The 26,181-nt window shown below is 61.1% G+C and overlaps 1 protein-coding gene across 2 annotated transcripts in view; it reads right to left on the reverse strand.

Annotated features, from left to right (window-relative positions):
- Nucleotides 1-3,590: 3,590 nt before the first annotated feature.
- Nucleotides 3,591-26,181, reverse strand: part of SCUBE1 (signal peptide, CUB domain and EGF like domain containing 1) — a 130,268-nt gene continuing 107,677 nt past the window's right edge. For both annotated transcript variants that reach the window (XM_047066720.1, XM_047066719.1), the window contains 12 exons: nucleotides 19,859-19,978; nucleotides 19,426-19,530; nucleotides 18,358-18,471; nucleotides 17,391-17,528; nucleotides 16,046-16,249; nucleotides 13,006-13,167; nucleotides 11,503-11,670; nucleotides 9,743-9,904; nucleotides 7,800-7,997; nucleotides 6,235-6,387; nucleotides 5,806-5,885; nucleotides 3,591-3,743 (listed from right to left, as the gene is read on the reverse strand). In XM_047066720.1, the coding sequence (XP_046922676.1) occupies nucleotides 3,591-3,743; nucleotides 5,806-5,885; nucleotides 6,235-6,387; nucleotides 7,800-7,997; nucleotides 9,743-9,904; nucleotides 11,503-11,670; nucleotides 13,006-13,167; nucleotides 16,046-16,249; nucleotides 17,391-17,528; nucleotides 18,358-18,471; nucleotides 19,426-19,530; nucleotides 19,859-19,978 (1,757 nt within the window). The remainder of the gene's footprint in view (nucleotides 3,744-5,805; nucleotides 5,886-6,234; nucleotides 6,388-7,799; nucleotides 7,998-9,742; nucleotides 9,905-11,502; nucleotides 11,671-13,005; nucleotides 13,168-16,045; nucleotides 16,250-17,390; nucleotides 17,529-18,357; nucleotides 18,472-19,425; nucleotides 19,531-19,858; nucleotides 19,979-26,181) is intronic.

Consider the following 26,181-nt stretch of genomic DNA (forward strand, 5'->3'; position numbering starts at 1 on the left):
TAACCTAGCTCAGTATCTTCTTTTCCTGCTGGGGGTGGTCGTGAATGATTATTCAACCCCCAAGATGTCACAGAGGCAGGCACTCCAGCTCCAGCAGGCTGGGGGGCTCTTTGGTGGAAAATGGGTGATGTTGGCCGTGTCCCTGGGAGAGTGAGGGTTCGGGTAGGACACAGGCTGGAGGCAAGAGGTTCTCTTCCGGCTTTCAGAATCGGCCTCTTGGGGCCATTGCTCTCTCGTGACTTTTTGGCCCGGGGCGCAGTTTACCTACGTGTCCCAAACCAACGGATGGCAGGAGGGAAAGCTGTCTGAGGCCGCCATCCTGGGCCCCACGGCCTCCTGGACTCGGTCACCACAGAGGTGAGGAGGGGCTGGCAAAGGCTGACCCCGGGGAGCCCGAGCAAGGTCACCACCACTGGCAAATGCCACCAGCGGGGGCGAGGGGCAGAGGCAGAGTCTGAGACTAAGGGGAGGAGGGAGGCCGGCACAAGGCCACAGCTGCAAGGCTCTGGCTCAGGCAAGAGGGCTTCCTGATTCGGGGAGGCAGACGAGGTGACCCCAGCGTTCACTCGCTGAGGGCCCAGCCGGCCCCTGAACCTCGGGGCAGGTTCTCTTCCTTTCCTTCGCGTGTCTCCTCGGAAGCAGAGAGCCAGGAGACGCCAGAGGTGCGGGGCAAAGGGGCTTCCTCCAGGTCCGCCGCTCCTGGGTCCCACCAGACCGCTGTCCGCCGGTCACCCGCTGCAGGGGCACCTTGGGGCGCTTCCCTGGTCACCCCAATGCCAGGCCCCAGGCCTTGGCACCTGCTTTCAGTCCTGGCCAGCTGGGCAAGCTTTTGTTTCCAGAAGCTTGTTCCTCAGCTCTTTTCCTTGGGGTTTATCGACTGGCCAGACGCCGAGGGTCCTTGCCGGCGAGGGGCGGCGGTGGCTGGGATGGGGCTGCGGTGGGGGCTGCTCGAGGCCGATGTCCCAACCACGAGTGGGGCGCTCCTTCTGGCTCAGCCCCTGCACGTCTCCAGTCTCCCTCCGGCAGCCCGGGACTCCCGCACCCTTGTCCTTGGCTCCCGTTCTTCAGGACTCACGCGGGGCACCCGCCCCACCTGGGCTCGGTCCTTCCTCTCTCTCTCTGCCAGCACTACGGCACCAATCTGCCGCCAGCTTCCGGAACACGGACACACGGACACGCATGCTTTGTTGCCCGGGGAGCTCTCCCAGGACCATCGGGCTCTGCGGACCGGGGATGGCTCTGGCTCTAACAGGTGGCACCCTCAAGTTTCCCAGTGTGGGGCTGACGGCTGACCCCATGCCCGGACGTCTAGTCCCCCTGATGGTGTGTGTGTGGGGGGGCACTTGGATTGGGCAGGAGGGCTGAACGGTAGGCAGCTGGCCAACTGGGGTTGCCGGCGACCCTGTCCTTGTGAAGGGCTAGGGGCCCCGCATCTGTCCTGCCGTGTCGGGGGGACGCCGGGCAGGTCTGACCACAGCGGTGGGGAATGCCGCGGAACGTGGGTGGCCTCCCACGGGAAGGGCTGGTGGACTCGTGGGGTTTGCAGGTGGCAACTGACAGAAGCCACCGAGCGGGGCAGCAGGAGTCGGAGAGAGGTCCTCTCTGTTTTGAGAGCATTAAGAAAATGCTCCCCGCCCCCTCCTCTGGGGAGGTTGTGGCTGGAGGCCCATTCCGGACGACACCCGTCTGATTTCTGGGCCTGAGCAACGGCTTGGGAGGGAGGGCGGGCCTCTTTCTGGAGAGGACTGTGACCGGGGGAGGGCGGTGCTGGCCCAGGGGGGCTCCCGACTGACACTGTCCTGGCCGCCAGATGCAGCCCCTTCCCACCCCGAGGTGGACTTGGGCGTAGCCGGCGCTGGAGGGAGTGCCGCTCGAGCTGGGGACTCACGGTTGCTGACGTAGGCGGAGGCGGTGGCTGGCCCCTGAGCTCGGAGCCCATCGTCGGGGCCTGCCTTGTCATCGGCCCCCAGACCCCGCTCGCCTGCCCTCGGGCTTCGCCATCCGCGCCAAGCTCCCTGGCGTGTGGGGGCAGGAGGAGGCGTCTAGAGGCACTTGGGATGGGCGGCTGGAGTTCAGCGTTCAGACTCTCCCGTGTGTCTTGGAATTTTGAGTATTTGTTAACCCTAAACATACAGACCACTTCCTATGCGTGTCCCACGGCGGCAGCCAGCGGGCAAGGACTCAGCGCGTTGGGGGGCTTTTCTGGCTTCCCGGCTGAGGGGCGTACCGTGCACCCTGGTCAGACTCCGGACTTTTCTTCTTTAAGGACAGACTCTACGAGGGACGCGGCGTGTCGCAGCGGAAGGAAGGCTGCTCTCGGGGCCAGGCCTCCCGACACTGGCCACCTGCCCTCCCCGGACGGGTGGGATGGAGGGGTGGGCTCCTGCCCTCGGAGGCGTCGCGTGGCGGCACGGCCCGTGCTCCCGTGGGAAAGGGCTCACTTCCCTGTGGCACGCGGCCACAGTATGGATGCCAAGGTCACGCCTCAGGGCCAGCCACACGCCCCTTGCTGCGTTTACTGCTGGGCCCCTGTACCCACAGGAGAGGGGGCAAGGGGAAACCGTCTTCTACCACATTCCATCTGAAGGCAACACTCCAGCAAAGCCTTGGGGCCCAGGTCCCAAAGAATCCGCACTCCAGGTGGGCCCAGAAGCAGCCTGCCGTCTCCCCTTCCTGCAGGCTCCCTCCTACCTTCTCCCCTTCCTGCAGGCTCCTGGCCCACAGACACAGGGGCAGCACGCTCCTGGGGAGGGGTGAGTCACTCAGGGGTGCCGGCGACAGCTCGTGGGGGAAGACATGGGTTGCAATTCGTATTTATAGTTACTAAAGAGCGTTTTCCTAAAGTACCCACAAATAGAAGTATATATATATTTATCTTTATATTTATATATATATAGGACTTAATTAGATGCTCTATCAAGGAAAAGCACAAATCTACAGTTTCCTCCACCAGCAGCTCTTTTCTGTCCCATCACAGAATCCTTAGAGCCCCGCCACACTGCGCCTGCGTCCTGGGCCCGAGGCTGGAGGAGTCGGGGTGTGGATGCCTTGCAGGTGTAGACACTGGCTTATCAGAGCTTTCCAGATGCCTTCCCGCACCCCTCCTTCCACAGCCTGGCTTCCTGTCTCCGATTAGGCCTCTCAGAGCCTGCCCGGAGACAGAGGCAGCCACACTCCCCTCTCTCTTGAGGCGTCGGGTGAGGCCACCCGTGACCCCCGAAACATGCACTCTGCCCAGGACCCGGCCGCGTGGTGGCACAGAGCGTCCTGGCCGCTCAGGAGAGGGCACTGTCCTGGAATCGAGCCGGCGGAGGGAGGGAGGGAGGGAGGGAGGGAGGGAGAAAGGCTGCCTCGAGCAGTGTTTTCCCAACGGGGCGATCCGAGGGGTGCGGTGGGCTGGGGTCTCTGCTTGGACGTGGTCTCACCCCCACGGGCCGGTCAGTGTTTCCGAAGGGCAGGTGCCCCGGTGACTTCCCGAGGCAGCACGGAGGCGTGTGGAGCCGCCTTTTGGCTTCCGCCGTGGAGGGAAGGCACTCTCCCCTCCCCGTCTGGGTACCGGGCCGTCCCCAAGCTGGGCGGCTCCAAGGGCATTATTTGTAGGGCCGCAGGAATCGGGACACTTTGGAGCGCAGCAGCTTGATGAAGGACCGTGGGAACATCTCTTTGGACTCCTGGGCTGTGTACTTGAAATAGTTCTGGGGGTGCGCCAGCACATCGAACAGGGCCTTGATGAGCTTTTTGTCCTGTAAGACACGGCGAGGCAGGCGGTGAGGCCGAGTGGGGGGCCGGGGGCCCCCGCCGCTCGCTTCTCCAATGTCTGGGGTGGGGTGTCCGTGAGGACGGGGGAAGGAGGAAGAGTCTACACTGCTCGGTGGGTTTCAGGATCCCACAGACTCTCTTTGCCACGAATTCCTTTCTGATTTCTTAAGGGTTTACTGGTTTGGACTTGGCAATGCAAAATATTTTATTTCAAATGGGTTCTGCAAAACCAAACCCAAGTAGGGGCGCCCGGGTGGCTCCGTCGGTTGAGCGTCCGACTTTGGCTCAGGTCATGATCTCGCGGTTTGTGAGTTCGAGCCCCGCGTCGGGCTCTGTCCTGACAGCTTAGAGCCTGGAGCCTGCTTTGGACTCTGTCTCCCCGTCTCTCTCTGCCCCTCCTGCACTCACGCCTCTGTCTCTGTCTCTCTCTCTTAAAAAATTAATAGACGTTAAAAAAAATTAAAACAAACAAACAAACCAAAATAAGACGTGTTGCTGAGGCCCTGGCTTTTGAGGCCCACAGTCCGGGGTCTGAGAGCTCAGCCCCGTGTACACACCAGCCCCTTCACCGGAGGAGGGTGAGCCTCGGCGCTCAGGGCGGGGCCCGTGTGGATCTGAGCAGCAACCACGGGCCAGAGGCCGTCTGCACCAGGACTCGCTGTCACAATGAGACTTGGGCCACATTTGCTGTCCAGGGTCTGCTCTGTCCTGGTGCCCGCTCATGCGCTCTCTCTCTCTCTCTCTCTCTCTCTCCCTCCCTCCCTCTCACACAGGCGCTCACACATCCTTGCCCTTGGGAAACACAGAGCTCTTCCTGTTTTCCAGGAGCAGGGCCAGGTGCTGGGACAGGACCCCCTGCGGCTCCTCCACCGAGAGGGAGGGAGTTGACTGAGGCAGGCGCCAACAAGGAGGGCTGCGTGGGGCTCTAGGAGTCTGTGACCTGCCCAGAGGAGGGGCGCCTAAGCTGAGGGCAGGACAGTGGGACGTTCACTGAGGAGAGCGGCTGGGGAAGAACGTTCTCGAGAGGCCCTGGAGAGGGAGTGGAGGGAGCGTGGAGGCCTGAGAACCGCTCGGAGGCAGGTGGTGGCCTCGCTGGTCCAGGTTTTGTCCTATGTAATGGAAACGCTTCTAGCTCTGGAGAGATGCTCTCGGCTGCAGGGTTGGAGCTGAGGGCAGAGGGCCCGGGGTGGCAGGGGAGGGGCGAGGAGGAGAGTCAGGATGGACTGATGGAAAGGCCAGCGTGACCTTCTGGTTCCTACTAAACAGAAGGAACTAAACAGGCTCCGAAACGTCCAGGCCTCAGCCCGGTTGTAGCAGCATCAGGGGCAAATCCCTCTGCCTACAAACCGCCTACTATGTGCAGGGGTGCGCCAGGCCCGGGGCTGGAAGACCTGAACTCTGCGAGCCACCCGTTTCTTAGAGGGGTTGCCTGGGGCCACCGGGCGGGTAAGTGACAGCTAGAACAGCGGTCAAGGGGGGCGGGGGGGACTGGCCTGGTCCTGCTCTTGTCCCGTCCACCTCAGCTCCCGGGCTGGGAGAGCCGTCTGCCTACAGGCTGGGCTGGGGCCGGACCCCCAGAGCCCGAGCAAATCCCTGGGTCCGGCCTGGCCACTGCCCGCTGCGTGACGGCCACAGCCCCCCTCGACGACAAGGTGGCCCTGCTTCCCAAGCCATGAGCAAGATGAGGAGACAGGCGGTCCCGAGGGCGGGGGTGGATTCTACCGACTTTCAGCTCATTTCACAGGCGGGGAAAGTGAGGCCAGCAGAGGCTCAGGAAGCTGCTCAAAGACTAGTCACCAGGTCCTGGGCCAGACACCCACCAGGGAGCCGGCCTCGGACCTCCCGGTCTGCAGGGACAGATGCGCTGGAGCCAGGCCCCGCCCCCAGGCCCCCCCCCCCACACCCTCCTCCTCTCCTGTCACCACCCTCCCCCGCTCACGTCTCCGGGGATGGGGGGCGGGCGCTGGGGGCAGGGGTGGCCCTGGGTCATCACAGGCCACTATCCTGGGATCACACGGATCCTTTCCCATAAAGAAGCTCACTCACTTTTAAAATTTCCTGGTGATTCTCCGAGGCGTAGAGCCGTCCGTCGCGAACGATGTCTTCTATTAATTGCTGGTAGTCCTCTGCGAAGCCCGCCGGCGGGGGAGGAAGGGCGGTGAAGGCTCCAGACCCTGCCTGCCCGCCCCCCTCACCTCTGGCCTCTGCCCTGACCCACTTTCAGGCTTCGGCCCTTGGCCAGAGCAGTCCTGCCTCCGAACCTCTGTACCCTCCACCCAAACTGTTTTCCTCGAGCTTTGGCTAGCGGGAAACTCCTACTCAACCCTCAGAACCCTGCCTGGGCAGCACCTCACGCTGAAGCCCACAGACGCCACTAAAGGCTCCCTCATCTGCACCACCCCTACCCCTGTGTGCCTGTCATCTCTGTGTCTGCGGGGCCGGCCCGGGCTGGGCGCACGGTGCAGCCACACGTACCGTCGTAGGTGACATAGGGCACTTGGAACCCTTTGCCGCTGTTGCCTTCGTTGGACTTGAACTGGATCCAGAGCTTCCGGGAGCGGGAGGTGAAGGCGATGGGCCTCTCGTAGGTCTGGCAGGTCTCGTAGGTGGTGATTGACGTGGGTGAGGCTGGGGGCAGAGCCGAGGACCTGAGTGGCTCGCTGATCCACAGCTCTGCACCTGGCCCCTGTCCTCCTGCTTTGGGCCGCGTGTCCCCCCCACACCGGTCGGCCACCCAGCCCCCACATCCAGTCCCCCGAACAGCCCAGCTCTGATCTCCACCCTCGTTCCCTCTGCGTCAAGTGCCTGTTCTCTCCCTCAACCCCAGTTCCCACGCATCCTGCGGAGACAGGTTTGTGTCTCCCCGTCCAGGAAGCCTTCCTGCCTGCCTGCCGTGTTCCTGCTCTGCTCTGGTGAACCCTTTGTCACGGCCCCTCTCTGCTGGGTTGTCACTGTCTCCCTCTGGAGGGAGGGACGCTCCCCCAGGACAGGGCTCATGCCTGTACCCAGCACGAACCAGGGCCGGGGTGGAGGGTCACATTTGGGAAGTCCCCTCTCGCTGTGAACAGATGAACAGGAGTGAACCTGCTGACCCTGGGGTGCGTGGGGCTGGCCAAAGGGTCCCCCACCTCTTCACTGCTCCCTGGGGAGCCTACCTGAGGTGCCCTGCAGGCGGGAGAGGCTGACCCCCTAGAGTCCAACCCTGTGGGCAGGTGACAGAGTGGGTGGGGGCGGGGGGCGGTCGCGGGCCGGGCTCGGACCGGCTTTGGGATCCCGGGCAGGCACCGTGCCCTTTCTGGCCTCTCGGCTACACTGAGTGGGCGATGCACACACGTGGTAACAGGCAGGACAAGGGGAACAGAGTGGACAGAGACCCCTCGGTCTCCCTGTGCCTCCGAGACATTCCAGCCCCAAGCGGGCAGGTGTGTTTTGTGCCTGCCTGCGTCCCCCTCCTCCTTCCCTAACGTTCTGACTGGAGCTTGCTCCCCGTGGACCCCACGGCCCTCCAACAGCAGTCAGGCGCCCTGGCCTAGGCACCTGCTGCAAGGGACTTCACCTCGTTCCTGGGGGGACGCCGGTGCTTCCCCGCCTTTCTGGTCCTCACCCACCGCGCTCACTGCTAGAGCCGGCCTGCTGCTCGTGGCCTGAAGTCCCTCTACGAGCCTCTGACAGGGGTGACGGGCCGGGACGCGGTGACTCACAGAGGGGAGGGTTCAGGCTGTCTGACCCTGGGGTGTCCTGCGTGTGCACAGGCTGGCCCTTCGCTTGCGAGTCCCCCAGGGAGCGGGAGGCGGGCGGGGCAGGGGTCGCTCCCGGGGCCTCACCCTAGGTGGGGTGGCGGGACAGGCGGGACACCCGGGAGGAGTCTGGCTGGTGGTCAGCGTGGGGACCAGACCCGGCCGGCCCGGCTCCCGCGCTCAGGGTGCGCCCCACGCTCGCCACCCTCGGGGCAGGGCTTGAGGCAGACAGAGGGGCGCCGAAAGCCCGCCCACGGGTGACCCTGGGCGTCCCCTCGCTGCCCTGCCACCACCTGCACCTACCGCTCTTCCTCATGACCAGGACGTCCCCGCACTCGTCCTCGACGGGCAGGAAGATCTCGGGGACCACGATCAGGATCCTACGCTTGGGGGGCGGGGAGATGTGCCAGACGCACTCCGTGTTGGCCGGGTAGTCGCCGGGGTAGTTGGGGGACTCGATGTAGCCCGTGTAGTCCCCGAGCTCACCGCCACAGCGCTGGTCTGTGGGCACCGGGGCGCGAGGGCCTGCTCAGGCCGGCTGCACGGGTGCCCCGGAGGCCCAGCCTCCACCCGGCCTCCCCGCCAGCCGGGCCTCCAGATGCGCTTCTCACGGGGTCTCTCCCCGTGGGGGGCCCCGCTCCCTGAACCCCACTTCGCCCACTCACTCCACACCCCGCGCACCGCTAGGCGCCGCGTGTGGTCGCCCTCCCGGCCGAGCAGGACGGCTCAGGGGACAGGCAGGCAGCACGGTGAGGAGAAAGAGACAAGCTTCCCCTTCTTTTCCTTTTTAGCCAAGCCGTGTAACCCCGAAGAGGCCAAAAGTGACGGCTTGGTGAGCAGAATAGTTCCCAGCCTCAACCTGACAAAGGAGGCCACCTTAGTTCTGCAAAGAGAACTGAGGGGAAATATTTAAAAAAAAAAAATTTTTTTTTTTTACATTAATTTATTATCGAGACAGAGCGGGACAGAGCATGAGCAGGGAAGGGGCAGAGAGAGGAGGAGACACAGAATTTGATGGAGACTTCAGGCACCGAGCTGTCGGCACTGAGCCTGACGCGGGGCTCGAACCCACGAACCGTGAGATCACGACCTGAGCCAAAGCTGGACGCTTAACCGACTGAGCCACCCAGGCACCCCTGAGTGGAAATGTTAAATATACAGCATTTTCTTACACGTTTTCATTTATAAAACTCAAAATTGCTGGGAAGCATTTCATTTTTACACTTATCTTCCAGAAGCTTCCCCTCCTATTCGGTTTCTCCACTTTAACTCATGAGGACATTTGAAACCCTGTCTCGGGGCGCCTGGGTGGCTCAGTCGATTGAGCGTCCGACTCTTGATTTCAGCTCAGGTCGCGATCTCACGGTTCGGGGGTTTGAGCCCACATCGGGCTCTGTGCTGACAGTGCGGAGTCTGCTTGGGATTCCCTCTTTCCGCTCCTATCCTGCTGGTGCTCTCTCTCTCTCTCTCTCTCAAAATAAATAAACTTAAAAAAGAAAAAAATAAAACCCTGCTTCTGTGGAGCTCGCCCGCTGTCCCTGCTCTTCTGCCCCTGAAGGCCACGAGCCGTGGGGATGCCCCGGGGAACAGAGGGTTCCACCTCTAGGATTAAGTCCCCTTCGCGGGCCTTCAGGCTGTTCAACATGCCAGCAGCCCAGTGTCAAAGGGCTAACTGGCTAGAAGTCGCTTAGGAGAAGGGTACGACACTGGAAAAGCCGTCCCCAAGGACTCCGATAAATGAATTAAAGGTAGCGTCCTGTCGGGCCCAAATGACTCGCTGAGTGAGGGAGCGGCGTATCTGCTTCCCAAATTGTCCCGTGCTGCCCGCGGCACTGATGCCCTTTGGCTAAACCGAGCTCCTCTTGGACACGAGAAGGCCGTGTGCTGGTCGCCGCAGCCACACGCACTGAGCGCGTCCTTCCCGGGTCCTAGGTCATCCGCTCTGTGTCCACCTCCCAGTCCGGCCGTGCGTGCCTTCAGGGCGGCACAGCCTGGGCCTCCGCGGCTGCCCCGCACGGGGCCTGGCTTTTCCCTCCACAGGCCCGGAGCCCGGGGCAGGGCCCGGCCGGGCACAGGGGCGCAGGCTGCCCTGGGGGGCGGGTGTCACGCGGAGCAGGTATACGGGCCGGAGCAGGGAGGAGTCCTCCGCCGGCCCGCGGGCACCACGCGAGGTGAGCACCCACCCTGCCCCCGGCAACGCCCCCCAGCCTTCCCAGCGCCCCGGCCGTGGCAAGAGCGGCACCTACTTTTGCAGTGCGTGACGTTGGTGGAGCCGTCGAAGTCGGTGCTGGTGTTGCCCGGGCAGGTGATGCAGTGGTTCTGGCCGAACTCAGGCTGGTAGGTGCCCACGGGGCAGCGGATGCACCGGTGGGTGGTGGTGTTGTAGTGGTGGCCGGGGGAGCAGTGCACTGTGGGGCGGGGACGCCGGTGGGCAAGGGCAGGGCGCGTTCTCGCCGGGGCCTCCTGCCCTCGAGGCCTGTCTCGGCACAGAGTTCGAGGCCCTCCTCCACCACCCAGGCACCCCCCCCCCCCCGCCACGTGCGCCCGGTCCCGACCCTGCCCACAGCCGTGCGTGTGTTCGGGGGCAGTAAATGGGACACGAGACGCTGTGAGGCCGGGCGTGGGGTGGCTCCAGAGGTGCAGGGATTTTGAGTGGAGACTCGAGTTGTGCGCAGCTGGCCGGGAGGCTCTCTGCGGGGAGGAAGCGGCAAAGCGCGGGCCCGGGGTGGGCTGCACGGCTGCCGGGTGTGGCCAGAGGGGAGGTCAGAGGCCACGGGGACGAGGTCCCGGGCCCAGGGGTCATGCTAGGCTTTGCTCTGAGTGAGGGCACCCGGGGCCCCGGCATGTTCCCGGAGGCCGCTCTGGGGGAGGGGTGGCAGGACAGGCGGCAGGGGCCTGGCTCAGGGGTGGCAGTGGGGTGGTGAGAAGTCATCGGTCAGAGGAGCTGGCAGGGGCTGCGCACAGACTGGGCGTGAGGTCAGAGGCAGAGCACTCGGGGGCTCCCCGGGTCTCCCTGGAGCACCTGGCCGGGCGGAGCTGCTGTGAACTAGAGCGGGGGTTGCCGTGGGGCAAAATGAGGGGCTCTGGCCACGTGGGGTGACAGGTGTTTGCTGGACATGTCCGGGGCCGTCCCCTGGCAGGAGGGTGTAGCATCGAGTTTGGGACAGAGGCTGGGATAGAAAGTGGGGTCACCGTGCAGATGCTCTTTCTGTCCAGACTCCGAAGTGAGTGCCCAGGCCGGGGACCCCGAGCACGACTGGGCGGGGGGTGGGTGAGGCTGAGGCGTGCTGGGGCCACCGGCACGTGGGAGGTGTGGGCTGGGAGTGGACTTGGCTCTGGCCTTGAAGGGAGCGGTGACCGGGGGGCAGCGGGGCAACAGACTGACTAGTGGGGTTCAGGAGAGGGCGCGCGAGAGAAATAGAGTCCACACACTTTTGCTACAAGGTTCCCAGTAAGGAAGAGAAATCCTGGCAGGAACTGGAGGGGGGTGGGGCTAGAGAGTTACGACTTTTCCTTCCAGAAGGGAGGCTTCGGAGCAGTCTGTCTGTTCCCAAGAACACGGGGGTCAGTGAGCGGGCAGAGTTGTCCCAAAGGCCTTGGCGGGCCGAAGGGTGTGGACGGGGAGGCGGGCTCATCAGGGACACATGGTGACGTGGAGGGGAAGGTGTGGCTGGACCACAGGGTCCCCACCGCCCAGGTGAGCTGAGATGCCCGACCTCGCCCCACTGTCCCTGCTGCCCCCGCATTTCTTCACCTCCCCCAACCTTCCTTCTAGCCAGGCTCAAGGCTCCGTCTACAGCCACTGCGCCTCCTGCCCCTCCCACCTGAGACCCTCGGGCAGGCTTGTGTTGGGCCCCGTGTCCCTGTCCTAGCGTGCGGCACGGTGACGGTCACCAACGTCCGCTGCCTGACAGCTCCCGGCTCCTCCGCTGCCCTTGGAGGTCTGCCACCCAGGAAATGAGGGGGGTTGAGGGCAAACGTCCCCCAGCCGCCCAGCCCGCCTCACCTCTGGCCTCGCAGTCTTGGAAGGAGGCCGTGCCCTCGTGCTTGGTAAGTATCCCTCCTCCGCAGGGGAAGCAGCCCGTGCGCCCAGGCTCTGGCTGGTACGTGCCCACCGGGCAGGCTTGGCAGGGCCTGAAGCCATCCGGGGAGAAGAAGCCTGGGGAGCACTGACCTGGAAGTCAGAGGTCACGGCTCAGGCTGGCCGGAGGGGGCGCCTGGGTCCCGACCCTGCTCTCAGCCCTCCCCTGCCCTGGGGAAGGGCACTAAGGGGGTGGTGGGAGGGACCTGGCCCCAGTTTGGACGTTGCCAGTGGCTCAGGTGCTCTGGGACCTTGGCCGGGCCTGGCTTGACCCTTCCCACTGGCAAGGAGGGCTGCGGGTTAAAGAGCAGGTGGCCTTGCTGCTGAGCTGGGATGTGCGAGGTTGGAGGAGGTCACTTAGATCAGAGGGGCCTCCCCCAGGGGAAGGACCACACTGTGCCCTCGCGAGAGGAACGGGGGCTCCAGGCTGGCACACCTTGTCTGTCTGCAGGGCTGGGCCGAGCAGAGGGAGGGGGCTTGTGAGGTCCCTGAGGGCGCCGCTGGGACAACGGGAGGGGACAGCACATCCAGCGGGAAGTCGGATGTAGAGGGCGCTCCAGCACTGAGGGAGGGGTGGGTGGGGGGCCCTCTCAGCCCAGACCCTGAAATCCCTGTTCCTACCAGTGGCTACTCTCTGCTCTCAAACAGTCACCTTCCTGCCAAGAGCAGAGGCCATACTCCTAGAGGGCACAGCGGGCCAGCCTGCAGAGACTCAGGGCTGGGCTCTGATCTCTCCTGTACCCCAGAGAAGGCTGGCTGTGGTCTCCGCTGTCCTAAGGATCTCACTCATCCACCTTCGTGGGCACACCTTTCCCCACCTGTTCTCTTGGGTGGTCCCCACGATGGCCTGGGAAGGGAGGCTGATGGGTGGGGGGTATGAGCCCATTTCACAGATGTGGTCATGTGAGGTGTTAAGTGGAAAAGCTCTTTGTAAACCAAACTGTGCTTGGTAAATCAAAAAAGGGCTTTCCAAACCATCTACAGGGCAAACTGTAAAGTTCTTTATAGAGTACAGTTCTTGCCGAGTATATGGGGCGCCCCGTAAAGCATTTCGACGATGAGGCAGTTCTCCGCACAACGTAATGTGTTTTGTCAACCGTGAAGTGCTATGTGCCTCTGCGACGGTAACTTGACCTGTAAGTGACCGAGTATTTGTAAACTGTCAAATCCTTTCTGAACCGCACGCTGCGATTTTCAAGTGCGCTAAGTACAGCCCGTGCTCGCCGGCACACAGACGCTACGGGTCTGAGGCGTCCTTTGTGAGTGCAGCGACGTGGAAGTCATACCGGGCTCTGCGAATGGCAAAGGGCTTTACAGACTGTCACAAGGTACCAGGCCTTTGCTTTGGGGACCTCAGTGGAGACAGGAGGTACTCCCAGCACCCCCACCCCATCCCAACCCCTCCCTCCTGGGGGGGCCCGCACTCGCCTCCACATTCGGACACGTTGCGGGCACCAGCTAGGCCGAGCCCGTCGCTGCTGGGGCATGGCGTGCAGCTGAGTTGGCCGTCCCCGTCCTGGTAGGTCCCCGGGGCACACGGCACACACTGGCCCGGCTCTCCGCTGAAGTGGGTGCCAGGCCCGCAGGCCACTGCAAAGGCAGAGTGGAGAGATCGCTGGTGGCAGAGGTGGGGGTGGTGGCCGGGTGGTCTCTCGGGCTCTGTCCTACCAGATAGGGTGCATCCCTCGTCCCTGGGGCTCAAAGGGCCCGGAGGAGCCCAGACCCATCTCAGGAGAGAAGGAGCAAGGCGGCAACCATCTGTGAAGGCCCTGGAGGCCTGACCCTGGTCTCGTGCCCCATCGTGGCTGCTCCGCTCAGGGTCCTGGGCAGACCCTTCCTCCTTGTCCTGCCCTCCAGCCCTGACCCCTCGGCCTGCGTACCAACTGCTTCCTGGGCATCCCTCATCCAAACCCAGCTCTCCTCCCTTCCCCTTTCCTTCCTCACGTGGGGGGGTTGCCATCTGAGGAGATATGGGGTGGTGCAGAGGGCGTGGGGCGGGTGATAGAGGCAGGGGCAGGAAGGTCCGGTGGCTGAGGGTCGTCCAGGGATGGGGGGCTGAAGGGAGAGCCAGTGTGGTTGGCTGCATTGAGCAAACGAGCAAACCGGTGAGTAAGCAAACTGACTGAGCAAATAAGGAGAAAGGGAGTGAATGTTTCTCTGGAGAAGATATTTAGAAAGAGAGAAGGTTAGAAAGAACCCTGAGAAACTGAACTGGAGGTTCAATGGAACGGGTGTGAACTCATGGTTTTATAAAACACACACACACACACACACACACACATGTGCACGCATGTGCACTCTGGTATATACATCTGTATCTATGTAAATGTATACATATGCTAATGTACGTGTGTATTTGCACACATATAGAAACCTATGCTTTCTAGTTCCGTCCAGTGGGAGGGCCTAGAAGCAGTGACGCTCCAGAAGCAATGAATACCCCACCTTTGGCTTTTCCGTATCCTCCTCCTCCTTTAGGGGTCCAGGGGCCCTGACCGATTCCAAAGGGGCAGGGAAAGTCCAGGTTTTGTGCCAGAGAATCCTCAGTGAGTGACAGAGGCATGGGGCACGTCCCAAGGACGTGGGAGCCAGTCTGACGGGGCACCTACTGGCTACAATGGGGATGATCCGAGCACTGAGCCAAATAACGTTAGGAATGGATTACAACCCCTTGGGTAAAAGAAGAATCTCTAAGTCTGCACTGACATAAATACACAGCCACGCGGACACGCAGACAGATACGTAAACGAGGGGGGAAGCAAAGCTCTTTCTTACGGGAGAACGCTAACTTATACACAGACAAGGGCCGGCAGGAATAGAGACTACCGCCCGGTAACCGCCGTAGAGGAGGCTGATTTGGCAGGAGTTGCCACCGGGTGCGACGGCTGGTGGCTGGGGGGATGTCTGATGGGGAGCAGGATGTTGATGTAAACTGAGACTACATCCCCAGAAAAACCCTCGTCAGTTACATACAGAAGGAAAAGGGTGAATTAGGGCGGAGGCGCCAGCCGTGGGCTGGGTCAGTATCCTGTGCCTCCTGATGGGGGCGCTGAAGAGCAGGCGTCCAGCGTGAATGGGGCTGGTCGCGGAAACGTGGGGCGCAGCCCGGTAGCACTTGGGGACAGCGGGGGGCAGGAGGCGCAGGGAAAGAGCAAGGAACTGGTCCAGAATGAAGGAATCCGGGGAGACAGGACGCTAAGCGTGGAGGACAGGGGCGTTGTGGGAAGAGCGGGTGAAATGTGACGGGTGTGTGGCCCGGATGGTGGTGTAAGGGTCACACACGCACACGCCCCAGAGGGCGCGACACAGCACACGGGGGAATCGGGATGAGGAGAACACGGAAGTCCCTTGTTCTGCCTGGCGATATTTCTGAACGTGTGAATGATTTCAGAACGAGCTATTAAAAATAAAAGAGTGACATCACGAAGGCCGTGGTCCTCCCTCCCTGTCCGCTCCTCCCTTCCCCCCACGCTCCTAAGCCCCGCCTCTCCTCCACCGGCTCCCCAATTCATCTCTGTGGCCCAGCCTATGCTTCGCGCTCCAGAGTCCCGGCTCCGACCGCCCGTTCGACGTCTTCGCGAGGACGACTCGGATGCGTCTGAGCACAGGAGGACAGACAGAACACCCTCCACCAGCCCCTCCGCCCCAAGTTCCCCACGGTACCCTCGAAGCCTCTCCCCTCCTCCCCCCGCACAGCCGCCCCCCCCACCCCCAGAGTGCACTCGCAATGCGCCTCATTCCTTCCTGGCCTGCTGCCAGCCCCGATCCCCGTTCAAGGCTCTGCCGGCTCCCACTGGGCCTCCCCTCTCTGGTCCTCCCACCGGGAGGCCTTCTCCTGATGAGAGAGCGGGTAAGGCTGCTCCCCTGCTTGGTCAGGTCACCTGCGGCCTGGGCCTGGGCCCCGGCTGGCTGCCCTGGCTGAGCTCCCGCTGGGGGCCTGGCCTCGCCTGCTCCCCACAGCTGGTGCCCCCTGAAGCTGGTGCTCCCTGAAGCTGGTGCTCCCCGCGGCTGGTGCTCCCTGAAGCCGGTGCTCCCCGCGGCTGGTGCCGCACTCTGGGCGGCCTCGGCCTCCTGTGCATCCTTGCTCTGCTGCTCCTTTGCCCTCAGCTCCTACGCGGCCTCCGCTGGGAAGCCTTCTCTAGCCACACGGACTTGTCCTCACGCCCCCCCTGCCCCTTCACTGTGGCCGTGCCAGCCTGTGCTCTCCCTGTCCCACCCGTCCTCAGGATTATGGCGAGGGTCAGATGTACAAATGTCTGCCCGGCAAGAGCCTTGCCCAGGGGGCGGCACCAGGGGAACGTTCCTCAAACGACAGCCGTGATGACGAGCACGACAGTGCTTGTCTCTGGCAGGCTTCTGCGTCTGACTGTCCCCTCCCGAGGCATCTGTTTACCCAGGCCACCCGTGGAAGGAAGGGCAGAGGGAGTTTGCCCAGTGGGCATCCCAGTGGCCACGGGCAGGGACGCACCGCATTTCCCGTCCTGTAGCACCTGGCCCGTGCTGCACGCCCCCGGGCCCTCCGGGGCCTTGGCCGGCCACTGGGCCATCGCGTACTCTGTGCCTGCGACCTGGATGGAGAACAGCTGTCGGCCGATGGACCTCCGCAGAGTCTTGATGGCGGCCTGTAAGCTCTGCTCCGCGCGCTTCCGCATGCAGTCGGCCTCGCAGGTGTCTGCAGGGGCGGGAGGGACGGTCACTCACGGCCCCTCGGGACTGCCTCTTCCCGAGCTGCCCCTCTGCCAGGCCTCTGCCGAGGGCACAGGCTCGCAGCGGCCGCAGGCCCCCTTGTTGCATCCACCTGACAGGCGAGGAGACCGAGGAGGATCCGACAGGTAGGACCTTCCCCAGGCCGCCCAGCAGGCCTCCGCCACTGCGACGCGTCACCTCCCTAGGGCACAGCTCACGGACGGGCGCCCCTCCCTGCCACTCAAACAGCCTTGAGGCCGCCACTGTTCCCAGGATGACAGCCAGCTCTCTGGCCTTGAACCCAAGGCCCCTCGTGGTGGGGCCCCCGCCTGCCGCGTCAGCCCTGGCCCCCAGTCCTCCGACACCCACCGTGGACTCCACTTTCTGCACTGCCCTGCTCGCTGCTTCCTGAACACGTTCCGTTCTCTCTGACCTCTGTGCCTTTGCCCGTTCCGTTCCCTCTGCCTGAAGGCCATCGCCTGCCACCTTTTCCACTGGATCTCTGATTTCAAGCCCTGATTCACACGGCACCTCCTCTGGGAGGACCTCCCGGGCTCCTCTCTCGGGGAGACGCCTCAGCTCTGTGCCCCCCACCCCGGGGGTCTCCCTTGGCACCGGGTAGTTTGTGTGCGCGTCGGCCTCCCCGTGGCTGGGGGTGCCGCCAGCGTGAGGACCTTGGTCTGGTCCCCTCTTCCACGGTGCCCAGCGCTGGGCACACGCAGCACACGTCTGTTGACGGAGCTCAGAAAGCACGGACACGAAACACAAGCCGGCAATGTAAGCCCCCTTCTGGAACATGGGAAAGACAGGCCAGTGGCTCAGTTGTTCCGGAAAGGCCACGGGCGTCAGGCCCTTCCGGGCCCCAGCGAGCGCATGGGGGACGGTTGGGAGAGGCCGCGTGGCCATCATGTGGGCCCCTGAGCCCCGTTCCTCTCACTGCCCTGGGCCTCCTCTCCCATCCCGGGCTACAGGCAGCCGTTTTAAGGACCCGGCGCCGACCCGCACCAGTCCCCCCATCTGCCTGGCTGGGCCTCTACGTCCAGGAGCCGTGGCTCGGGTGGGAGCCCGGACCCCGCCAGCCCCCCGCATCCTCTGTCCCCCCTCCGGCCTTCAGGAGCCTCACCCACCTGAGGCCTCGTCCGTCTTTGCCTCCACCTCGAACTCCGCCGTGATGTGGGTCACCTCCTTGGATGGGGACTTCCGGCCACGGCGCCTCTTCTTGGAGGAGTCACACTTGAAGTTCACAAAGGTCACGTGGCAGTTTTCTGGACAAAGAAGGGACCGCTGTGGCAAAGGTGGCACAGGGCAGGAAGCAGGGTCCTCCCGAGCCCCGCGCACAGGTCGCCACCGGCGAGGCTCCCGCTTTGCCTAACGGCCTGCGGTGCGGATGGGGAAACTGAGGCCGGAGAGGGCCAGGCTGGCTCCGGGTCTCACGCGGGGCTGGTGGCTGAGCCAGGCCCCGCACCAGCCATTCTGAGTCTGTCAAACCGCTGCAGGTGGAGGCACCTGGCGTACTCGCTTCGTGGAGCCGTGCCGCTCAGTTCCGTGGGGCCCGGCCCGGGTCGGGGCTGCTTGAGCGCTGGGCTCTGTTAGGTCTGGGAAGCAGTCCTAAGGTGTTCGGGAATCTTGGTGGAAACAGAGCTGGGATGCTTTTCGCCTGGGCTCTTCTCGTCGGGCTTTCCCTACACTAACCCCTGACCCCCCTGGGGTCAGAAGCCTGGAGCGTCCTTCTCGGCCTCCCTCATTCAAGGATGAGCCACTGCCTGACTCCCACGAGGCCTTCTGGACACAATCAGGCTGCACTTGCCCTGGGGGAGCTCATCTAACCCACTCCAGGTGGGGCAGGGGCAACGGGCCCCGGGGATGCTGGGGGACCTGAATTTTCCACTCAAATGCCGGCCTTCTTCCCGAGGGACACCACCGCTGTCTCTGGTGCTTCAGGCATGGCTCCTGGGGCTCAGGGACCGTGATGGGGAGGACAAGGAGAGGCCCCCACACTTGAAGCCCAGCCCCACTGGCCGCTGGGCTCCCAGCTCCCAGGCACGGGGACCCCCGCCACCCCCGTGTGGGTCAGTGCCATGGCCGCCCACTCACCCAGCAGCGGCTGCCTCGGGGCCTCCTTTGGTGGCTCCTGGCCGTGGGCCCAGAGGCGGCACCTGGCATCTCGGATCTTGAAACGGGCCTTCTGCCTGATGGAGGCAGGCGCACCTGGGGAAAGCCCAGACCCCCCTGGTGGCGGCCTCTCCTGCAGGCAGGGAGGTGGTGGGGCCGTGGGCTACACAGGGGGCCGCCAGTGGGACAGATCCACGGGGAGCTGGGGCTGGGGAGCCTCCACTGCCTCATTTCTCTCCCCGCAAGGCCTGAAGAAGGTGGGCGTGTGGACGGCGGGGTCCAACTCAAGCCAGGGGCCACCCAGCCAGAGGTCTCCTGTGGAGGAGGAGAGGGAGGCCTCCCGCCTCCTCCCCCAACAGCACGGCCGGGGCACGTGGCTCATGCTGTTGGGAAACGGGGTTGGAACAGAAAAGAGAGGGAAGCAACAAAGGGAAGCGGGGTTTGGAATAACACAGGTGCCCCAAACTGCTGATTCCTTTAAAGAGCCAACCACAGCTGCTGGTACTGAAGAATCCTACAATCGCGGATACTTAGACTCACATCCTGTGTGTGTGAAATGCACACAGATGCCCCCATATCATTGAATTCAACATCCCGAATGGGAAAAGCTGCTGGAGACAACCTCCTGCGTCTGCCGGGCCGCCCGGGACCTGGCTGGTGGGTCCCAAGGGGCGTGGGAGGGGGGCTGTGCCTCCAGTACTGTCGGGACCTCGTGCTCACAGCACCCGTGAGTCACTTCACTGAAACGGAGCCTGAGACCCATAGGCTCCTAGCACCTCGGGGTCACTGGAGCCGCGGCCCAGAGCCTCCGAGCTGGAAGGGCCCTTCCCTCCGTGGCTTGCTGCCCCTGGGCTGGGACTCAGCCCGCAGACCAGTTGCTTGTAGGTCCCAGCACTGCTCTCAGCCCCCCAGGACCCTGGACCGTGTGGGGCAGGCCCCCGGCCACGAAGCCTTCCCCGGGCAGCGCCCCTCCCTCTCGCCCCAGTATGGTGCTGGATGCCAACTCCAGGGCTCACCCGGGCACGGGCAGCACGGACAGGCCGAGGGTACCTGAGCAGCTGGGGCCAGCGCTGGAGCTGGTGCTGTTTCGCTTCTGTGGCGTCTTGCCCTGGAGACCCGGGACGCCGCAGCTCAGGCTGTAGCTGTTTTCCGAGTCTGCGGAGAGGCCGGTGGCCAGATGGACTCGGGTGCCCCCCACCTCCCCGCCAGGGGCCCCTGATCCTAGAGGTCTCAGAGAGATCGCTCTGGGTAAGTGGCTGGGCGGGAACGAGCCCGCCACACTTGTTGGGAGGGATGCCGTGGCCCACGGAGAACCAGCCAGAGGGCCGGGATCACTCGGCGATCAAGGCCGGGGGCGGGTGGGGGGGGGTGGGTTCATTCCTAGGTTGGGCTCTTTCCTGGAGAACGGAAGGGAGCAGGGGCTGCACCTCAGGGAGGGAGCCCCCCACTCCCTCATCCCCTCCCGGGGGCGGCCTCAGGTTACCTGGCACGAAGAGTGAGTGGGCGGGGCAGAACAGGGAGCACCTCTCCACGCCGCCCACCCTGCTGCAGGACAGCTGGGCCCAGGTTGAGGCTTTGGCCCGGGAAAGGCACCTGCCGGTCTCTGAGGAGAGGGAGGACATAAGAGCAGGTCGGAGGGGGCCAGGGTGGAGGCTTTCTGGAGGCCCTGCCCCTGAACGTGGACCATGAGGGACTCCCACCACACCTCTGCCCCGTGGCCAGACCTCGGTGGGAAGGGGCTGGGGGATGGCAGGGTCCGTCCTCCCTCTGACCAGTCCAGGCCGTCTGTGGCAAGGGTCACGCCGCTGGCCTGGGCCGGAGGGCAGGGCTGGATTCTCTAGGGCAGGTGCCCGTGCCCCTCTGAGTAAGGGAAGAGCTGACAGTGGACACAGGCTTCGTGGCAGTGACTCACCTCGAAGCACGTGAGGTCGTGGTCACTGGGAGCCCCTCTCCGGGGCAGCCGCTGGACATGGCCATCAGGTGTCTAAAGATGTCCCCCAAATTAAGCCCCCCAGAGTTTCTCATGTGATTTTTAATCTTTTGAGGATGACAAAAGTCCCCAGACTCCCAGGAGACTGACAGGTCTGCAGCCACGGTAAAATGAGAACAGATTTCGTGGACAACAAACTGGTCGGTGACCACTGGCTGAGATGAACACGCCTCTGGAAGCGTCGCACCCAGTGTCTGTCACCAGCGGTCGAGCTGCTCCAGCCAACAGGCTGAAACAGGGGACGTAGCCGGAAAAATAAGCTGAGAGGGGAAACTGCCAATCTGGATGGTCTCCGACATGTGGCTGAACATTTTCAAGGAGTCTTAGAAAGTAAATAATCTAGAAATGCAAACAAACCCCTGGCGCTCCAGGTAAAACCCCAAATAAATACAAGACCAAAGAATCAAGAACCTTCAAATAAAACCCCCTGCAGAAGAACCGATGTTCACGCTGGTTAACACGCAGCGGGACAAGCATCGGCAAACTTCCAGGGGAGACGTCAGCCCCCAACCGTTCCCCGGACTGTCTCTAAATTCCTAAAGGGAACTGTCACTGACTCTGGCGAACGGCAACACTGCCTTCTTGTCCTCACGGGGGTCGCTCGTTGGGAGAGGCAGACCATCCTGGCCCTGAGCATCCTGTGTGCTCTTGCGGGGACGCTGGGGATGCAGAGCCCCCGGACAATTTCTCAGGGTCGTGTTTGCCTCCAGCAGCCTCAGGGATGAGGGAACATCTCCCCCTGGAGAAGCAGCAGGCTCGCTCTGTTCCCTCCCTAGGCTGCGATGCAAGGTCTCTACCTGCACGGCGTCAAGGGCGCAGATGGGACGTGGGGGTGGGCGAAGGGGAACCCACACAAATGTGCTCTTCCTGCTGGTTGGCGTGCTGTGTACAGAAGTCCTTCGTCTCTGGCCCAAGGGCTCCAGGACTTCCAGAACTTTCCTGGCGCCCTGAAGCAGCAGCAGCCTAGCTCACTAGCTGTATGTGGGCAGAATCTCTGACCCCACCACGTGCACCACTGAGACCACCATCACGGAATGCCAAAGCCCAGAGAAAAGCTTAAAGTCACCACCTAACAAGCAAGAGGGAAGGCAAACTGACTGGTGATAAGTGGGGGGGGGGGGGGGGGGAAGAAAGAAAGAGAAAAAAAAAAAGTATCGTTAATGTAAGGATGTCAGGTTGTGGGAGAACACGAAAGAAGTAGGAAGAGGCAGCTCTGAAAGCGGGCGAGAAGTTGCAGAAGGCGTGGCGGCCGTGACCTTGATTTGCTCTGGTTTACTGAATCAACCACTCAAGAAGTGAGACTCTGACAAGCCTCGGCTCTTTCCCAACTTCCAACCTGCGACCGCTCCTTGGGGGCCGTTATCAGAAGACAGCCCTCCCTTCTGTGGGTCAAAGCCCCTACCCAGGTAGTGGGGCAGGATCTCCTCCACCAATGGAACTGCCAGCTAAAAATATGCCTAAATATAAGACCCCTGAACAATACCTGTGAGGTCACTTTTACAAGTCCCTGAAAATTCTCCTACATAATTCAAAGTATAGCTGATAGGAGCCTTAATATACCCGCATTACGTATGACTCACCAACAGGACCCCAGGGCGCCTGGGTGGCTCAGGTGGTTAAGTCTCTGACTTTGGCTCAGGTCACGATCTCGTGGTTCACGAGTTTGAGTCCTCTCTGCTGTCAGCATAGAGCCTGCTTCGTTCGGGTCCTCTGTCTCCCTCTCGCTACCCCTCCCTCTCTCAAAAATTAATAAACATTAAAAAGATTTAAAAAACCAGGAACCCTGGGGCAAAGCTTCCACAACATCAGTAGAACAAACGGAACAGAGTCCAGGAAGAGCCCGGACTGAGTGTTCCCAGACTGCCACACGCATACATATTTTTTGGTATGAACACGCAAAAGTTAGGCCATGCTCTCAGGACGCAAGGTCAACAGCATGGCAAACATCCATGGCCAAGGCGTGTCCTCCCTGCCTCGGGGCAATGCCTTGGCTAAAGCAGTTGGAGCATCTTTAGGTCTTGTCCCAGAATCACCTTTAATCCAAGGGTACCACACGCAGTATGATCCCCACCGTGAACCGGGAGCACCCGGTATTTTTTCTGCTTGCCATTGGACTAATTATGGTTATCTGGTTCCTTTATCCTTCTCATGTTACCACTGAGCAACTCCTACCCCTTCCTGAGGAGGAAACTCATCTTTGGGTGTCTGTACTTCAGAAGCGTTCATAAGACAAACAGATCAATGGAAAAGACAGTCCAGAACTAGACCCACACGTTTACAGCCAATCGATTTCAAGAGGATGGCAAGGTCATTCGGTGGGGAAAAAGAATGGTCTCGACAACTGGCACGGCGACATCTGGATATCCAGACACAAAAGAATGACGCTGGATCCCTATCTCACACCGTACAAAAACTAATGCGCCGTGGATCAAAGACCTAAGAGCTACAGTGCTAAAGCTTTTTAGAAGAAGACAGGTGTAAATCTTTTGGATTTACGAAGATTGGATTATGCAGTGGTTTCTTAAAAATGACATCCAAATCACGAGTGGCCAAAGGAAACAAATAGGTAGATTGGACTTTATGAAAATTGTGCTTTATGAGCCTTTGTGCTTCAAAAGACACCACCAAGAGAATGAAAAGACAATTCACAGAATGGGGAAAATTCCTCGCTCATCCTATATCTGGTGAGAATATACGTAGATTATATGTAGATCTCTTATAACCGAATAATAAAGACAAACAGCACAGTTACAAAATGGGCAAAAGATCTGAATAGACATTTCTTGAAAGAAGATCTACAAACAGCCAACAAGCACATGAAAAGGTGCTCAACGCCACTAGCCGTCAGGGAAATCCAAACCACAATGAGAAAGCGTTTCGCCCCCATGGGGATGGCTATAATCAAAAAGTCAGAAAATAACAAGTGTGGGTGAGGATGTGGAGAAACTGGAACCTTACCCACTGCTGGTGGGTGTCAAATGGTGAAGCTTCTTTGGAAAACAGGCTGGCAGTCCCTCAAAAGTTAAACCCAGCGTTACCGCACGACCCAGCCATTCTCCCCCTAGGCATATACACAAGGAAAGTGAAAACATATGGTCACACAGAAATGTGCACATGACTATTTACAGCAGTATTGTTCATAACGGCCCCAAACTGGAAATAGCCCGAATGCCCATCAACAGATGAATGGATAAATAAAATGTGGTATAACCATACAATGGAGTATAACTGGGCAATAAAAAGGAACAAAGCAGTGACACGGGCTACAACATGGGTGAACCTTGAAAACATGAGGCTAAATGAAATAACAAGTCACAAGTCGCAAGAGGCCACATGGCACACGATTCCACTTATCAAGTGTCCAGAATTGGTGAATCCACAGAGACAAAAGTAGACGGTGGTTGCCTACGGCTGGGGGTTGACTGCTATGGGCAGAGGGTTTCCTTTCGGGACAGTGATGAAGACGTTCTAAAATGGCCTGTGGCTGCACAGCCCTGTGATTCTCCTAAACACCCCTGAGCTGTGCGCTAAATGGGGGAATTGGATGGCATGGGAATGATATTTCAATAAAGCTGTCGATAAAAACAAAAAACGAAAGGAGGAGAGACAATACTAAGGCCGGATACACAAGAACGGTCCGGGCTGGAATCAAGCCCTAAGGGACTCATGCTGGCTCTGGTGGCCAAGCCTGTGGCCCGCTCTAGGGCCTGCGGAATTGTTACCGATAAAGGGTGGATAGGTAAACGGATAGCTGTGGCGTTCGACTTCGCAGTGCTTTGGAAACAGAGAGGTTTCCTGCCCGTAACTGAAACGCGGAGGCCCACAGTACGAGGGATGAAAGTCAGAGGAAATGCTTCCGGGATCACCACGCTGAATGGGCTGCTCTGACCGTGATCCCCAGGCCAGGACTTCCGACAGTGCAGAGAGGCGCATCCGTGGAGAGGCGCGGGGATTCCAGCACAGGCACGCGACGTTTGCCTGCCTGCCTGCTCTGAAAAGGGGCCAAGCGGGACAGTGGTGTGGCAAGCTCCCTGAGGGTACCACCTGGACGGCCCCCTGGAACCACCAGACGGCCTCATATGGACGTGCGCTAACGTTTTCTTCAAGATAGCTCGTCTCAGTAGGGACAAACCAACCGGCTGTGGTGGCAGACGATGTGGTGAGAAACTCTCCCAGGACAGCGCAGGACTGGAACCCAACCCTCGGGGACCCCTTGGGCATCCCCGAGTGGATTTTATGGGTTATACATGTGCGCTCATAATAACCACGTTTCCTTTCTGAATGAACCAAAGCAGTTGCTTGTTGGAAAAAACCCCAGCACTCGTAGGAGCTAAAATATACTAGACCTTGTGTTCCTTATTTGGGACATTCCGACTCATTTATTTAGAAATACGCAGACAGCTTTTTACCGGGAGGGTTATTCGTAAATCACTCGGAATCTGGCTCGTCAGCGCCACCCAGGACCGCAAGCTGACTGTTCTGCGGGGCTCTCGGACTGTCCCGAGTGAGTGGCTCTCCCCACCCCTCGGTGAACGCCGCCTTCTTGCGAATCATCTGAAGCTAGAACACCCTTCCGAGAGACACCAACAGCACCTGGTGGAGCTGATCATGGAGGCCGTCGGTCCCACGCATAGGAATCGGACAGCTCCAAGTGGTCGTCGAAGACGTGCCCCTCGTGTTGGGTGACAATAACACAGTCACGGCATGGTGCGGGGGGCAGGACGAACCAGTCTGTCTTCCTGGTGCAAGCCGTCGTGGGTAACAGGAAGACCCTGGATTTTCTTTTGGCCACTGTGGGGGTGTGTCACTGCCAGCCCTTCACTCTGAACCTGGACTCGAAGCAGAGGTGCTGGGACAACCCCCATTGCGGTAATGAGGGAAAGCAACCTGAACGCCGAGGGTGGCCTCGGGGAGTTGGTGGAACCAGTTTTCTTGGTCAGCCCCGGGAACTCTCAGATCACGGGTCTGGAGGGCCTTCCGGCACCTTCCAACAAGGTTACGCTTGTTCGTGTCAGTCACCCCACATCTAGCGTCCAGAATGCTAACTGCTTCTACGTCGTCACCGTGGTCCTGGCAGATGACTTAAGGTACAGGAACGGGATAAGATCCCACGGACTGACAGTGACAATCAGACCCCCGATGACCCTTTGTGGGGGGTCGGCGGCAGCGTGAGGACCTAGACAAGCCCCTGCGGCCTCTCCTGCAGCGCTGACGGAGGGCGGGGTGGCCGGAAGGGTGCTGAGAATAAAAGTGCCCCTTCCCCCTTCCCTAGGGAAAGCCTGCTGGCCCGCAGCTTTGGTAACAAGTAAATGCCAGGCCTGGTAGGACCCTAACCGGTCAGTAGACACGTCTCTGAAAGCCAGTCCATGCACGACAGCCCCAGGCTTGGAGATTCAGCCATCGGGTGGCAGATTCACTCAGCGATCAGTCTACCAAGGCTGGAGACAACCCATTCTTCCTCAGTACGCAGCACAAGCCACGTCCCGGGTCACATACCACCCAATCCTTCGTCTCCAGCACAGCCCCTAACGGGCTCCCCCCTGCAACTCAGGACGAGACCAGCGGTCCGCTTTGCTCACCAAGACTGCCTGAACAGCACAGCATTCCTTACTTAAGCGAGCAACACATTCAGCCTTTTGGTATCAGATGCCGAGTGACGGTATCCGTTCTTTAATACGTTCACTCATTCGTTCAGCAAGTATTTACTGAGCGCTTACAACTGCCAGGCTCTGTTCTAGGTGCTGGGGATTCAGCGGCGAACAAGACAGGAGTATGTGCTCAGCTGCGTCAAGTGTGCATACGTCTGGCGGTGGGAA

This window comes from Lynx rufus, unplaced genomic scaffold, assembly GCF_022079265.1.
Source record: "Lynx rufus isolate CCGP_SWC_20201006 ecotype Redwood Valley unplaced genomic scaffold, mLynRuf1.p SCAF_7, whole genome shotgun sequence".
NCBI lineage: Eukaryota > Metazoa > Chordata > Mammalia > Carnivora > Felidae > Lynx > Lynx rufus.